This window comes from Vicia villosa, unplaced genomic scaffold (assembly GCF_029867415.1).
Source record: "Vicia villosa cultivar HV-30 ecotype Madison, WI unplaced genomic scaffold, Vvil1.0 ctg.000359F_1_1, whole genome shotgun sequence".
Taxonomy (NCBI): domain Eukaryota; kingdom Viridiplantae; phylum Streptophyta; class Magnoliopsida; order Fabales; family Fabaceae; genus Vicia; species Vicia villosa.
Window position 1 is genome coordinate 643,974 of NW_026705162.1, and position 12,642 is coordinate 656,615.

Below are 12,642 nucleotides of genomic sequence, written 5' to 3' on the forward strand. Positions count from 1 at the left end.
ATTCCCGAATTGTTTTAGTGCATGTTTGGATTGGCTTCTACAAACCCCACAAGCACTTCTAATTCACTTTAACTTGAAAATTGGTTTTTTTTTCTTGTTTGGATACTTTTTCAAAATCAATTCTCCTCCTCCAAAAGCAATTTTAGTAGAAGCTACAATTCCTAACTTTTGAGTTTAGTAGAATCAATTCTACATTTATTATATATTATTTATTACAACTCTTTTAAATTTTTCTACTTTACCCTCTTTAATTTTCATGAATTACTTATTTTCTTTTTTATTTGTACTAGAATTCATTACCATTTTGGTATTTATACAATTCAAAACCAATTTTGTTAAAACTATCCGAACAACATTAATTGATATCAATAACTTGTATATCATTGTATCCAAACATAAATCAATTCTTCTAAACTCAATTCTATTAAAATCAATTCTACCAAACTCAATTCTCTCATAATCAATTCTGACCACCGCGGATCCAAACACACCTTTATTAGATTTTGGGAAATGCTGGTTGGTACTTAGCTGTAATCGTTGACCTTATTATGGATCTGATTCTCTCTCCCTTTAAATCTCAGCCGTCTATTCCTCTTAATCAAACGTAAAAAATAAATAACCAAAAACACGTCGTTTTAGCATCTTCTTATCCCTTCCACCACGAGGTTCCTCGGCGCAGCCGTGCCGGAATTCTCTCCTGCTCGCCGCCTCCCTCTTCATTCAAAAGGGTGAGGGGTGATGCAACCATTTCTCCGAACACCGCCACAAATTGTCGACCACAATAATAGTAAGCTATTCCAAACTCATGCATTGTTTTTCTTCTGAAAACGACATCTTGCGTTTCAGCCTCATTTGTTAGGCACATCAACTTAACGTCATTTTCATTCTTTTTGTACTTTCTTATTAATGCTTTATCATTGATTCTTGTTCACTTGTATGTAGCTTTCGTTATCTTTTCTTTCTTTTTGTCATTATCCACGTGATTCCATCCATAAGTCAATTTTGATTGCGTATGAGAACTGTTTTATGTATTTTTAATAGTAGTTATAATATATTGTGTGTTTTTCAATGATAATAAATAAAAAATGGTTAAGTAGTAAATTGTGACTCAAACTTGTTCAAATTGCAGGGTGGTTGCAGAGTCAAACTTGTATTAAGTTTGGTGTTGTTCAAGTTCAACACAGTTTTCTAGTTTGATGTGGCTGTGTTAGCATGGTGGAAATGGAGAGAATGAACAGTGACGGCGGTTCTTCGATTCGAAGACGGTCATTGAGTTTGTCAAGTCATAGAAGCCATCACACAGATAATGATGTTGATTGTGAGAGTGTTTCAGAAGCTGGTGACATAGGCGACCGAGCTCTACCGAGCCGAAGGTTCAGCGAGAGCAACAGTTTCCATTCAGAAAACGGAAGCACTGTTAAACCTTTGCCACAAGAACTCTCATCCGCTCCACCTGATGCAGTAGTTGGTTCAGAAGATTCAAAACTTGTAAGCTCTCTTCAAAACTACTTTCCATGTGATTGTGAGTGATTTCATCTTTTTAATGTTTGTTAATTAATCATATATGTGGATAGTTGATTTTTTATACTTTCAGGAACCTCCTAAAGGTTTGCCACCGTTACTAGACTATGTTTCATGTATGGCTCACTTAGCTGTTTTTGGAATTCTTGGGGTAATAGTATGATAACCTTTTCACATTCCTTAAATTGTTAGATTAGATATGTTGATACTTGATATTGATGATGGCACTTATATGCTAATACAGAAATTGTCATAATAACTACGCAGGTCCTCACGAGATATTTACTGCAAAAGTTATTTGGCCCTCGGGTTGCTAACGTGACAAGCAACCATACTATTCTTTACCTTGACCTTCCTTCTAATATGGTATGTCCTCTCAAACAATCTGGTAATGACATTCTTAAAAGCGCAATATGTATTAAATTCCCCATATCTATTGCTTTTTTTAACAACAGTAGTTAGGTATGTCCTCTCAAACAATATGGTAATAACAATCTTGAGGTTGAAGTAGTTAGGTATTCTTTTTCTCATGGGTCAGGACAGAAAAAGATTGGCTGCATTTGCACAACTTAAATCCATGATCTACAGGATAAGCAATAGAAAGAAATTGTTTTGCATCTTTCTAAAATAGTGTTTCGGAATGAATCAGGCCAAACACATTGCATGAAACATGCTTTATTTATCTTGTTTTAATATAATCAATTTAGAAGTTTTAAATTGCTGTTAGATGAATGTGAAACTTGTTAAGTCCATTTTGAAGTGCACAAAAAAGGAACCTGATTCAGGTAACATGATGCTAATGTCTTTTGTTTATTTTTTTTACATTTCATTTCAGATTGGTTCATTTCTTATGGGATGGTTTGGTGTTGAATTCAAAAAAGACATATCTCACGTGTCAGAGCATCTAGCCATAGGAATAACGACTGGTTACTTGGGGAGCCTTACAACCTTCAGTGGTTGGAATCAAAAAATGCTTGAACTCAGTGCTTCCGGCCACTGGGTCATCTCTGCATTGGGCTTTATAATAGGTTAGTAAGTTCATTTCATGAAGGTGTACAATTATTTTAAGTTTATATCCCTTTCATTCAATTTTTTTTCCTTCAGTTTTGAGTTTTATAATTGGAAATTTTCAGGTTTATCTCTTGTTGCCATCTCCATCGCATTTGGGGTTGAAACTGCAAAGGGTTTTAGGTGGCTTCTCCACAGACTGAATATTACAAGTCCAGAAAATGGCATCTCTAAGGTCAACTACAAAGTAAACAGCTACCATCGCCAAATGACAGCTATGGTGATATTCTTGGTGATATTGGGTATATTATGGGGTGTGAGTGGTGCATTAGTAAAGGCTAAGTTCAAGCATGGCGGCAGTGCTGCTGAGTTGTGGTTTGCTTGCATGGTTGGACCTATAGGTGTATGGATTAGATGGTTCTTAGCGAGGCTTAATGGGCGTGGGTTAGGAAAGGAAGGTTTGTTTCAATGGATACCATTTGGGACTCTAATTGCCAATGTATCCGCTGCTTGTGTTATGGCTGCACTTTCTACTATAAAGAATGCAGTAAGTTTCTATCATCATTCATTTTCTAGTCCCCCATGCTCGACTTTTGTTGGCTAATATTAAACTGTCAGTCTATTAAACACTGACACTGGATACGAGATACTGATGCTGACACGTAGACATCGATAATAATGTGAAAATAGAAGTGATAGGTAACCACCACTAATCACAGGTGTAGACGTGTTATCGGTGGCCAACACCGGCACATAGTCTACTATATATAGCTTCTGATTGCCAATGTATCAGTTTCTGTCATCAATTATGACTTATATAATATTTGTGAATTTTGTATTATATCCCAATACAAAATAAAGAAAATCTTCAACACAATTTTGAAGGTTACACTCACAACTAGTGTTAAATTGTTGGATGCAGGTGAACACAAGGGATTGTGACACTGTTGTAGCAGGAATACAATTTGGTGTGATGGGGTGTCTGAGTACTGTTTCTACATTTGCTGCTGAGTTTAATGCAATGAGAAAAACCAGTCACCCTTGGAGAGCATATGCCTATGCTGCTATCACAATATGTGTGTCCTTCTCTTTGGGAATCTTAATTTATTGCATCCCGTATTGGACAAAGGGATTTGACATTGACACGTAACAATCTGCAATTCAACATTGTTTTTGTCACTTGATGTGGTATGGCCGAACCATCAAAGTTTTGTGGCAGTCTCCCTCCTAAATCTAAAGATACCAATCTTTTTACATACGAATTGAGAATTCAAAAAAACAGCGATGTATGTAGTTACTGCCTTTGATACAAAGGTGGTGGTTGAGTTTGGATCCTCTACCGTCTGCAGAATTATGCAGCAGCTGTACTACTACTGCACGAAACTGCAGGGGCTCCAAATCCAGTGGTTTTGGTTATGTAATTACATTGTATTGTAACACTTGATTCCATATTCACGGTTTCCACAAAGTTCAACCTTAAGCTAAACCTCGTCACATATGAAGTTAGAAACTGAGCCTTCTGTTATTATGTTGAGTGGTCTTTTGCTTTAGGCATTTAGCTTCACTTCTCACCTATGACTATTAGGTGAATCAACTAAGATTGATTCGAGTTGTAAGAGATGAAGCCTCTTAAGTAAGTTATGACATGTTTAAATACATCGGTAAATGAAAAGAAAATCTAGTTGCAAAGAGGAAAACTTCCATCTATCTCATAGGTCCTACGTAATTCTCTTAAGCCATTTTTTTGTCTCACATCTGTCATCTTTATTTACTTTGAAAACATTTATATATACACAGAAAATCTGATATTAGCTCTAGACATTGTTAAGAAAAAACTCTAGATATTGTTTTCCTTTTCATATAGAAAATCAACATGCACTAGAAAACTAAATCTATGAGCAAAATGGCATCTGAAGTGCTTACAGCTTTACTTTCAAGTAGTTTTTGTTGGGATATAGTATATAATAAGATATATATTTTTTTAAAAATTATGATGTTTTTTCAAAAAACTATAAAATTTTCTATGTCCTTTATAATAGCACTTTTTGCATAAAAACGCATTGAATGATTGTTATTGTAACTTAAATATAACTTTCATGTTCTTCTTAAAAGATTATTTTTTTTAAATAAAATAAAAACTGTAATTTCAAGTAATTTAACTGCTCTTTAAAATAAGTATTATTTAATATTTTATTGTAGTTTCATTATTTTTTATTTTTTATAAACAGTTTAATACGTATAATCAATAGATTTAATATTTTGTAACGTTAACTTATTTTATATATTATAACTTAAACACAACTTTGAATAAAACATAGCGTTTCAATTGAGATGTCTATTTTTATAAAATGGCAAAATATGAGTTTCAATTGTTACACATTATTACTTTGGTTGCTAAAATAATAACAAGGCGTGGCTAAATTGAAGAAATAGATTGAAACTTGAAAGCATTTATATTGTAAAGTTGTTGATAGATATTAAATGTATATATAGTTTCTTGAATATTTTTTGTTGAATTGTGGATCACTAGATTGTATACACCTATGAACCATACTAAGTCGAATGATTATGATTCCTTATATATTGTGATGCTAGATTGATCATTTGTGTAGATTACCTCCAATTCTAAGACTTGAAGGTAAAGTTAGTCAATCATTCACACACTAAAGGTGATGGAAGTTAAGAGAGTACAAACCTTGGCTTTTAACCAGCTAAAAGAGCTTCCACCACAATTCATTCGTCCAGATAATGAAAGACCAGAGAATACCAAAGCGTTGGAGGGTGTTGATGTGCCTATCATTTCATTGTCTCGACAACATGATGTTTTAGTGACAAAAATAACCGAAGCGGCTTCTGAATGGGGTTTCTTTGTCATCACCGATCATGGTATATCGGCGAAACTCATCGAAAATTTGCAAGATGTAGGGCAAGAGTTCTTTTCTCTACCTCAAAAGGAGAAAGAGGTGTATGCAAATGATCCATCTAGTGGTAAGTTTGAGGGGTATGGGACTAAGATGACCAAGAATCTTGAAGAAAAGGTTGAATGGTTAGATTATTATTTTCACCTCATGTCCCCTCCCTCTCGGGTCAATTATGAAATGTGGCCCAAAAATCCTCATTCCTACAGGTTAGTTCTTATATTATCTACGACTTGTATCTACACAGTTGTGCGATCGTCGCAAACATTGTTTTAAATTGTAGTTGTGGTTTGTGACGCGCGTTGCAGATGTTGTGGCTTAAAATAAAATAAATAGTTTAAACTAAGAAATTATAGTTGTATTATTTTTTGTGTGATAGGGAAGTGACAGAAGAATACAATAAAGAGATTTTAAGGGTGACAAACAATATCTTGGAGCTTTTGTCTGAAGGGCTGGCATTGGAGAGTAATGTTTTGAAGTCTTGTTTGGGAGGTGATGAAGTAGAATTAGAAATGAAGATAAATATGTATCCACCTTGTCCACAACCTGAATTGGCATTAGGAGTTGAACCTCACACTGATATGTCTGCTCTTACTCTACTTGTCTCCAATGATGTTCCAGGCCTTCAACTTTGGAAGGACAATAGTTGGGTGTCAGTAAATTATTTGCAAGATGCAATCTTTGTGCACATTGGTGACCAACTTGAGGTAATAAAATGTCACATTTTATTGAGCTATATCATATTATTTAATGTTAACTATAATAAATACTCTCTTTGACATGGTAGGTGTTGAGCAATGGAAAGTACAAAAGTGTATTGCATAGAAGCTTGGTGAACAAGGAACTCAAGCGCATGTCCTGGGCCGCATTTGTTGTTCCTCCACACGAAATTATGGTTGGCCCTCTTTCTCAACTTGTCAATGATCAAAATCCGCCCAAATATTCAACAAAAACCTATGGCGAGTACCGCTATCGCAAATTCAACAAAATTCCACAATAGAGAAAAGAAAATAATAGAATTTGATGGTTAAGTACACAGTTATGTCGTGTAATAAAAATATCATTCTAACGTAAATTTTGTATTGAATATCAACTTCTTCTCACTCTATTAATTAGCTAAAATAATTGTAACATAATTGAATGATTGTAACGAGGCTAGGATAGTTCACAACAACATCAATTTTTTAAAGCTACCAGTATTAAACTTTTCAAAATCATATAAGCTAATGCAACCCCTTCCTTCTTGTAAAGAATGATAATGTACTTTAAAAATGGTAATGTTGTCGCGACTGAACTTGTTATAATGGCTACTCTTGCACATGAAGAACATAGTAAAAATTAAAAAAAGCACCTGATGTGCTCATAACTAACTTAGAAAAATCACTAAAAAATATAATAAAATAACTCTAATATGGTAAAATTGAAATGAATAATCCAACTATTAAAAGTTTAAATATCTTACAATAAATGAGTTATCAAATTTTCAAACTTAAATCATTGCTTATCCTTAGGTGATATGGCAAGATAAATAAAATAAACAGCCAAATATCATCAACAATATATTTCATAAAAATCAATTTATTTTCTATGGACTGTATTAAAACATTGACACAGTACAACCTTTCATAGCATTTTCTTACTCAGTGTGTGTGACTGTAACACATGATGCCTATATTGTCATGGCAAAAGACAGATAAATAACATAATTCCTAGTTTATTTGCATTGTCATATGATTCAAGACTCAACTCTAACTATTTTCTTATTTTGCAAGTCTTTTTTTTTTGTCTTTTTGAACATGAAAATTCTACTTGCACTACTTTATTTTCTTTTTATTAGGTATTTCACCTTTTCACCTGACGTGATCTCACTTGTAATGAGTTCAACTTATTCTTAAATTAAAATAGCCATTGTTTCTTGATAAGTGGCAAAAATACGTAAAATACATAAGCACTTATTAACTTAATTCGCAAGTAATCAATGGAACCCCCCAATTATCTCTAAAACGAGAATAAATACTTGTATGAATTTGTACCGAGTATTCACTAAGTAAAAGTAAACAAGAACCAAGAAAATACACAAACAACACTATAAGACTTCACTAAGCAAAGAATAAGCACCTTCCAAGAAGACATGTTCACTAAGTGAAGATCAAGGTCGCGCTAAGCAAGCAATGGCGACACAAGATAACTTCAAAGCCAAGCAATTTCAAGGTTAAGCAACACAACTTGCAAAACGGTGTGGTAACTTCGCTGAGCGAGTTATGGGAATTCATTGCTTCTTGGCTATGTTACTTCAAAGGAAAATGAAGGGTTTTCTTGCTAAGTAAGCATGGTGGTGCGCTAAGCAAGGTATCATGACAAAGCCCACTTAATAATGAGCTGACATAACTTAAGGGAGAATAAATGTAGGTGCGCTAAGCGAGCTACCAGCCTTACTTAACAAGAAGGCAATATTAGAACTCTATGAATAGGTGTTCAAGTCAGCTTAGCTAGAGAACATTCAGTGGATTCTTTGTGGTTTTGAGAAAAAACACACTTGATACCAAATCACACTAGGAGAGGAAAGGAGAGGAAGATTGAAGGCGGAAGCACTGTTCGAGGAATCATCACAAATGTTATTCAACTTCTTTCTTCTATATCTTAATTGTAACTATGATGAGTAAGGGTGACTAATTTTTCTTTGGTTAGGGTTAGATGTAGTCGTCCATATACTCATGTATTGTTTACGATCATGACGTTCTATATAATTATTCTTATGCTTTAATATTGGTGAATTCTTTGCACTTAATACTTGTTTGGGATTAGCTACCTAAAACATGTTTTTATGATTTTGGTTTGATATTCGAAAGGTGTTAGATCCAAGTTTTTCATTTACTAGATGCTAAAATGTAAAGATAGATTTGGTTTATCATGTGCATTAAATATCGAAGCTTAATGTTATGTATTGGTTAACATGCTTATAAATTGTCGATTAGGTAATATAACTGATCTCATATTGTTGACTCAGACATGAGCTATGTCGAAGAGCGATGGGTGACAATATTAATAGCTTATTAGAATAACATATTACTAATAAATGATCATACATGAGGATACATCACCAAAAAGGTATAAACTTCTCTGAAACCTTTGCACTTGTTGCATGCTTAGAGGCAATCATACTAATCATTTCCTATGTTATTAATCATAATATTATTCTATATAAAATGGATGTCAAGAGTGCTTTCTTGAATGGTGTGATTTTTGAAGAAGTGTATGTCAAGCATCCTTTTGGGTTTGAGGATTCCATGCATCCAGATTATGTTTTCAAGCTTAAGAAATCTCTCTAAGGACACAAACAAGCTCCCAGAACTTGGTATGAGAGATTGGGTAATTTTATGATAGAAAATAATTTTAAAAAGGGTCAAGTTGACACTACACTCTTCAAGAAGACACTAAAGAATGAAATCTAGATTGCTCAGGTGTATGTAGATGATATTGTCTGTGGTTCTACTAATGCTACTCTTTACAAAAAAAAAATTCTAAGACTATAGAGACTGAATTTAAAATGAGCATGGTAAAAGACAAGCAACTATTGCTTTATCCACAACAGAACCTGAATACATCTCAGCTGCTAGTTGTTCCACCAACTACTCTGGATGAAATATCAACTAGAGGATTAGCCGATTTGCGGGAGTAGTATACCTATCTTCTATGATAATACTGTTGTTACCTGTTTGAAAAAGAATCCAGTTTAACATTCCAGAACCAAACACATTAAAATCAAACATCATTTTATTAGAGGTTATGTTCAAAAGGGTGTAATAGATATACAATTCATTGATACAAATCATCAATGGGATGATATATTTACTAAACCCCTTACTAGGGTTTTAAAAACCAAATCGGCCCAATACAAAACCGCAAAACTGAACTGAACCAAACTGAAACCGCAAAAAACTGTATTTGATTCTGATGTGTTTGGGCATTTTTTAACAAAACTGTGCGGTTTTGTTCGGTTTGCATTTTGTAATTTACAAACCGAACTAAACCGGACCAAACCGCATTACGTTACAACCAACATTCAATTAACCCACATCCAACCCAAACTCAAACCTATTATGCCTTTGTCTTACGATTACGAATAATTTTTCCTTCCTCACACTTAAGGTTTTAATTTAAGTCTTCTCAAATCTCGCCTAGCAGTATTGCGATTTTTCTCATCTTCTTTTCCAAGTACATATCACCTCTTCTTCTCTAGTCTCTCATCTCTTAAGTTATTTATTTTTCATCTTATTATTTCTGTTCTACTATTATCTCTTCCAATTACGTTTTTAATACTCCTCTTATTCTCTAATCTCTCATCTCTTTTGCTCTTTCTTTTCCATCTTCTCTAATCTTTCACTCCTTTTTTTTCTAATTTATTATAATATTTTTGACATTGTTTTATGCTACTATTTTATGTTTTTTATTCCACTTTTATCTAATTTTATTTATGTATATTAAATGAAAAGTTGTTGTCCAAATATGATGGGTTTTGTTGTTATTTGATAACGCATAAATAACTAAATACAAAGTTATGTTGTCATCTATATGTGTATGTATGGTTCAATAATTTTTTTTTAAAAAAAATCAAACCAACCGAACCAATCCCAACCACATTGGTTTGGTTTGATTTTATTTCTAAAAGCCAACCGAATCAAACCGAACCACACATTTTTTTCTTTGGTGGTTCGAATGATTTCTTACGTCAAAACTGTCAAAACCGCACCACGAACACCCATACCCCTTACTATTGAAAGATTTGATTTCATTAAAAAGAATATGAACATTCATGAAATTTTGGCACTCGCAACACATATGTCAAGACAGATGTCTCAACACACACAATTTTAGAACATATGTTATAACATCACACTCTGACAGAAAATAGATTGTGTAGACAAAGAAATTGCAGAAAGATAAATAACACAATTAATTGTTAACCCAGTTCAGTTCAACTTCACCTACTCTGGGGGTTACAAGGCCAGGAAGGAAATCCACTATAATAGTATTAGTTCAAAGCCTAAACAATCCCAGTTTACAACTTATCACCTAATCACTACTTCTATGCAATTTCTACCTAAGAACCTCCTAGATATGAGAATCCCCTATCACTTTCCACAATCACCTCAGTGATTAAAGACAGCTACAATCCCAACAACTGTATCAAAAACCAATCACAATCCCAGTGTCAGGAAGAACTAAAATAGAAAAATTACACTTTCAAATACACAATACTTGGTCTTTTTTAAAGGCTCTAACCAAGAATAATACTTAACTCTTTTGCTTAAAATCTTCAAGAGTGAGAACAATCACTCTACCTCGATGTATCATAAAATACCTGAGTGACATACAAATAAAAACACACGAAAAACTTAAAAGACTCCCAAAACCTAAACCTTTATTTTTCACACACTCTTTCTTCTCGTGAATGCTTACTATACTAGGTTTAGTAAGTCTTTTTTTTTTATAGACTCTTACAGTATAAGCTTATACTCTTGAATCGACATCAATCTTTTCATTTTCAATCAGCTGCAAGATCTTCACAGAAAATAGGAACAAATCAAATCAAATCTTAGTTTCCTAAAAAAGTCTCAAAGATCCTTTTTATGAGACTCAATCAAATATGCATTTATCCTAAAAACTCCTTGATTGGTTGCACTTGTATGAGTGTCTGAATCTTCCGGACACTCATATTTTTCAATCAAACCTTCAAGGATTAAAAACAGTCTAAACTGTTATGATGTCCTGGTATAACATGTCACAACATCTGGAAAAACATCTATAAAAACTCATGACAACATAACCTGTCATGATAGTTAGTCAAGATGTTACAATATCGTGCCCAACATCAATTAAGAACCATGTTTTAGAAAAATTAATGCCAACCAGAAAACCATGGATCTAACAATGCGTTTTGTTGAAGATTAGTGTTAGTTTCTGAATGAAGGATCAAAGTCTGATGACGATAAAAAGATAATGTGATCAGAAGGTTTAAAACAGGTTCTGATGAACATTAGACTCTAAAGCATCTCATCCTCTAAAACTTGGAACTTGATTAATTGGTTTTGATAGCATGTAAGTGGAATATTTTTAGTTGAAAATTTTCTAATCACTTATGTGTCACTCGTCTGAATGATCCTTTGAACTGTTTTGGTGGGCTATTTGTTGGATCCTCAATATCCTCCAAATTCTATTGTATTTGCTCACATTATGAGCGATCTTAATTGGGATTTATTTTTGTTTTTTGATAAAATAAAATATGTCTTAAGTATCCCTAGTGTTGAGTTAGTTCTCAAATTTTTGGCTAAAATTATATTAAAATGCTCTAAAAACTCAAAGATGAGTGGTCAAACCACAGGTATTTAAAGTTAGGAGGATTACATGCATATAAAAGAGAAAGATCTCATTTTCATTCATTACGAAAATGATTACATAAATTTCAGATGACATCAGTAGACCCTAAATCAACAATGAAATAAACACTACCTTCATCTGCATCTGAATCTCTTGCAAAATCCTTTATAGAACTCTTTTTATCCCTGAGATTCTTCTTTGATGTCTCTAAATATCTTTATATCTTGGAAGCTGTTATTGACATGCTTGAACCTTTACATTTTATAACAGTCTGAGCTTTTGCAGCTTCAGCAAATCATATCTTCTCTTTCCTCTCCTGCTTCTTCATGATTTTTCTAACTTCCTTAGATAAAACTCTTCTCAAGTTATTGTCTTGCTTTGGCTTGCCCATTACGCTTGGCAAATAGAAGTATGGTAGAAGGAAGATGTGATCTTATTGTTAATGCAAAGTTATGCTTTATAGAAAGAAAAGGATAACGCTTGATCAAGTTTCGATCCTTGTGTACCAATGGTTGCAGAAGAGAGAAGTAGGTATTGGTCTTCATGCGCAAATTTTAAGATCTCATCCTGTGCTCAGTAGTCAAAATCACAGTTTGACCACCTTGAAACTTGATAGATGCTTTTATCAATCTTACTAGCCAAATCTTTCAGAATTGTATTGAACTAAGGGAGAGCAAGATTGTTTTTAGCTTATTTTTATTCAAAATTACTTAAATCCCATACATAGTTTTACTCTTCAGTCTCTTTTATGTTCTTTTTTATCTTTTTGTTGATGACAAATGGGGGAGAAGAAAGATAGGTATTTATGCATCTGAAC

The 12,642-nt window shown here is 33.4% G+C and overlaps 2 protein-coding genes across 2 annotated transcripts; both read left to right on the plus strand.

The window, feature by feature from the left end:
* Positions 1 to 609: 609 nt before the first annotated feature.
* LOC131627350 (fluoride export protein 1-like) lies at positions 610 to 4,226 on the plus strand. The gene is made up of 7 exons (XM_058898194.1): positions 610 to 787; positions 1,130 to 1,488; positions 1,595 to 1,672; positions 1,789 to 1,887; positions 2,357 to 2,549; positions 2,655 to 3,076; positions 3,452 to 4,226. The coding sequence occupies exons 2-7, from the start codon at positions 1,213 to 1,215 to the stop codon at positions 3,677 to 3,679; spliced, it is 1,296 nt and encodes a 431-aa protein (XP_058754177.1). The 5' UTR covers positions 610 to 787; positions 1,130 to 1,212; the 3' UTR covers positions 3,680 to 4,226.
* Positions 4,227 to 5,063: 837 nt separating this feature from the next.
* LOC131627351 (flavonol synthase/flavanone 3-hydroxylase-like) lies at positions 5,064 to 6,490 on the plus strand. Its single transcript, XM_058898195.1, has 3 exons — positions 5,064 to 5,656; positions 5,827 to 6,154; positions 6,235 to 6,490. The coding sequence occupies exons 1-3, from the start codon at positions 5,202 to 5,204 to the stop codon at positions 6,445 to 6,447; spliced, it is 996 nt and encodes a 331-aa protein (XP_058754178.1). The 5' UTR covers positions 5,064 to 5,201; the 3' UTR covers positions 6,448 to 6,490.
* Positions 6,491 to 12,642: the final 6,152 nt, after the last annotated feature.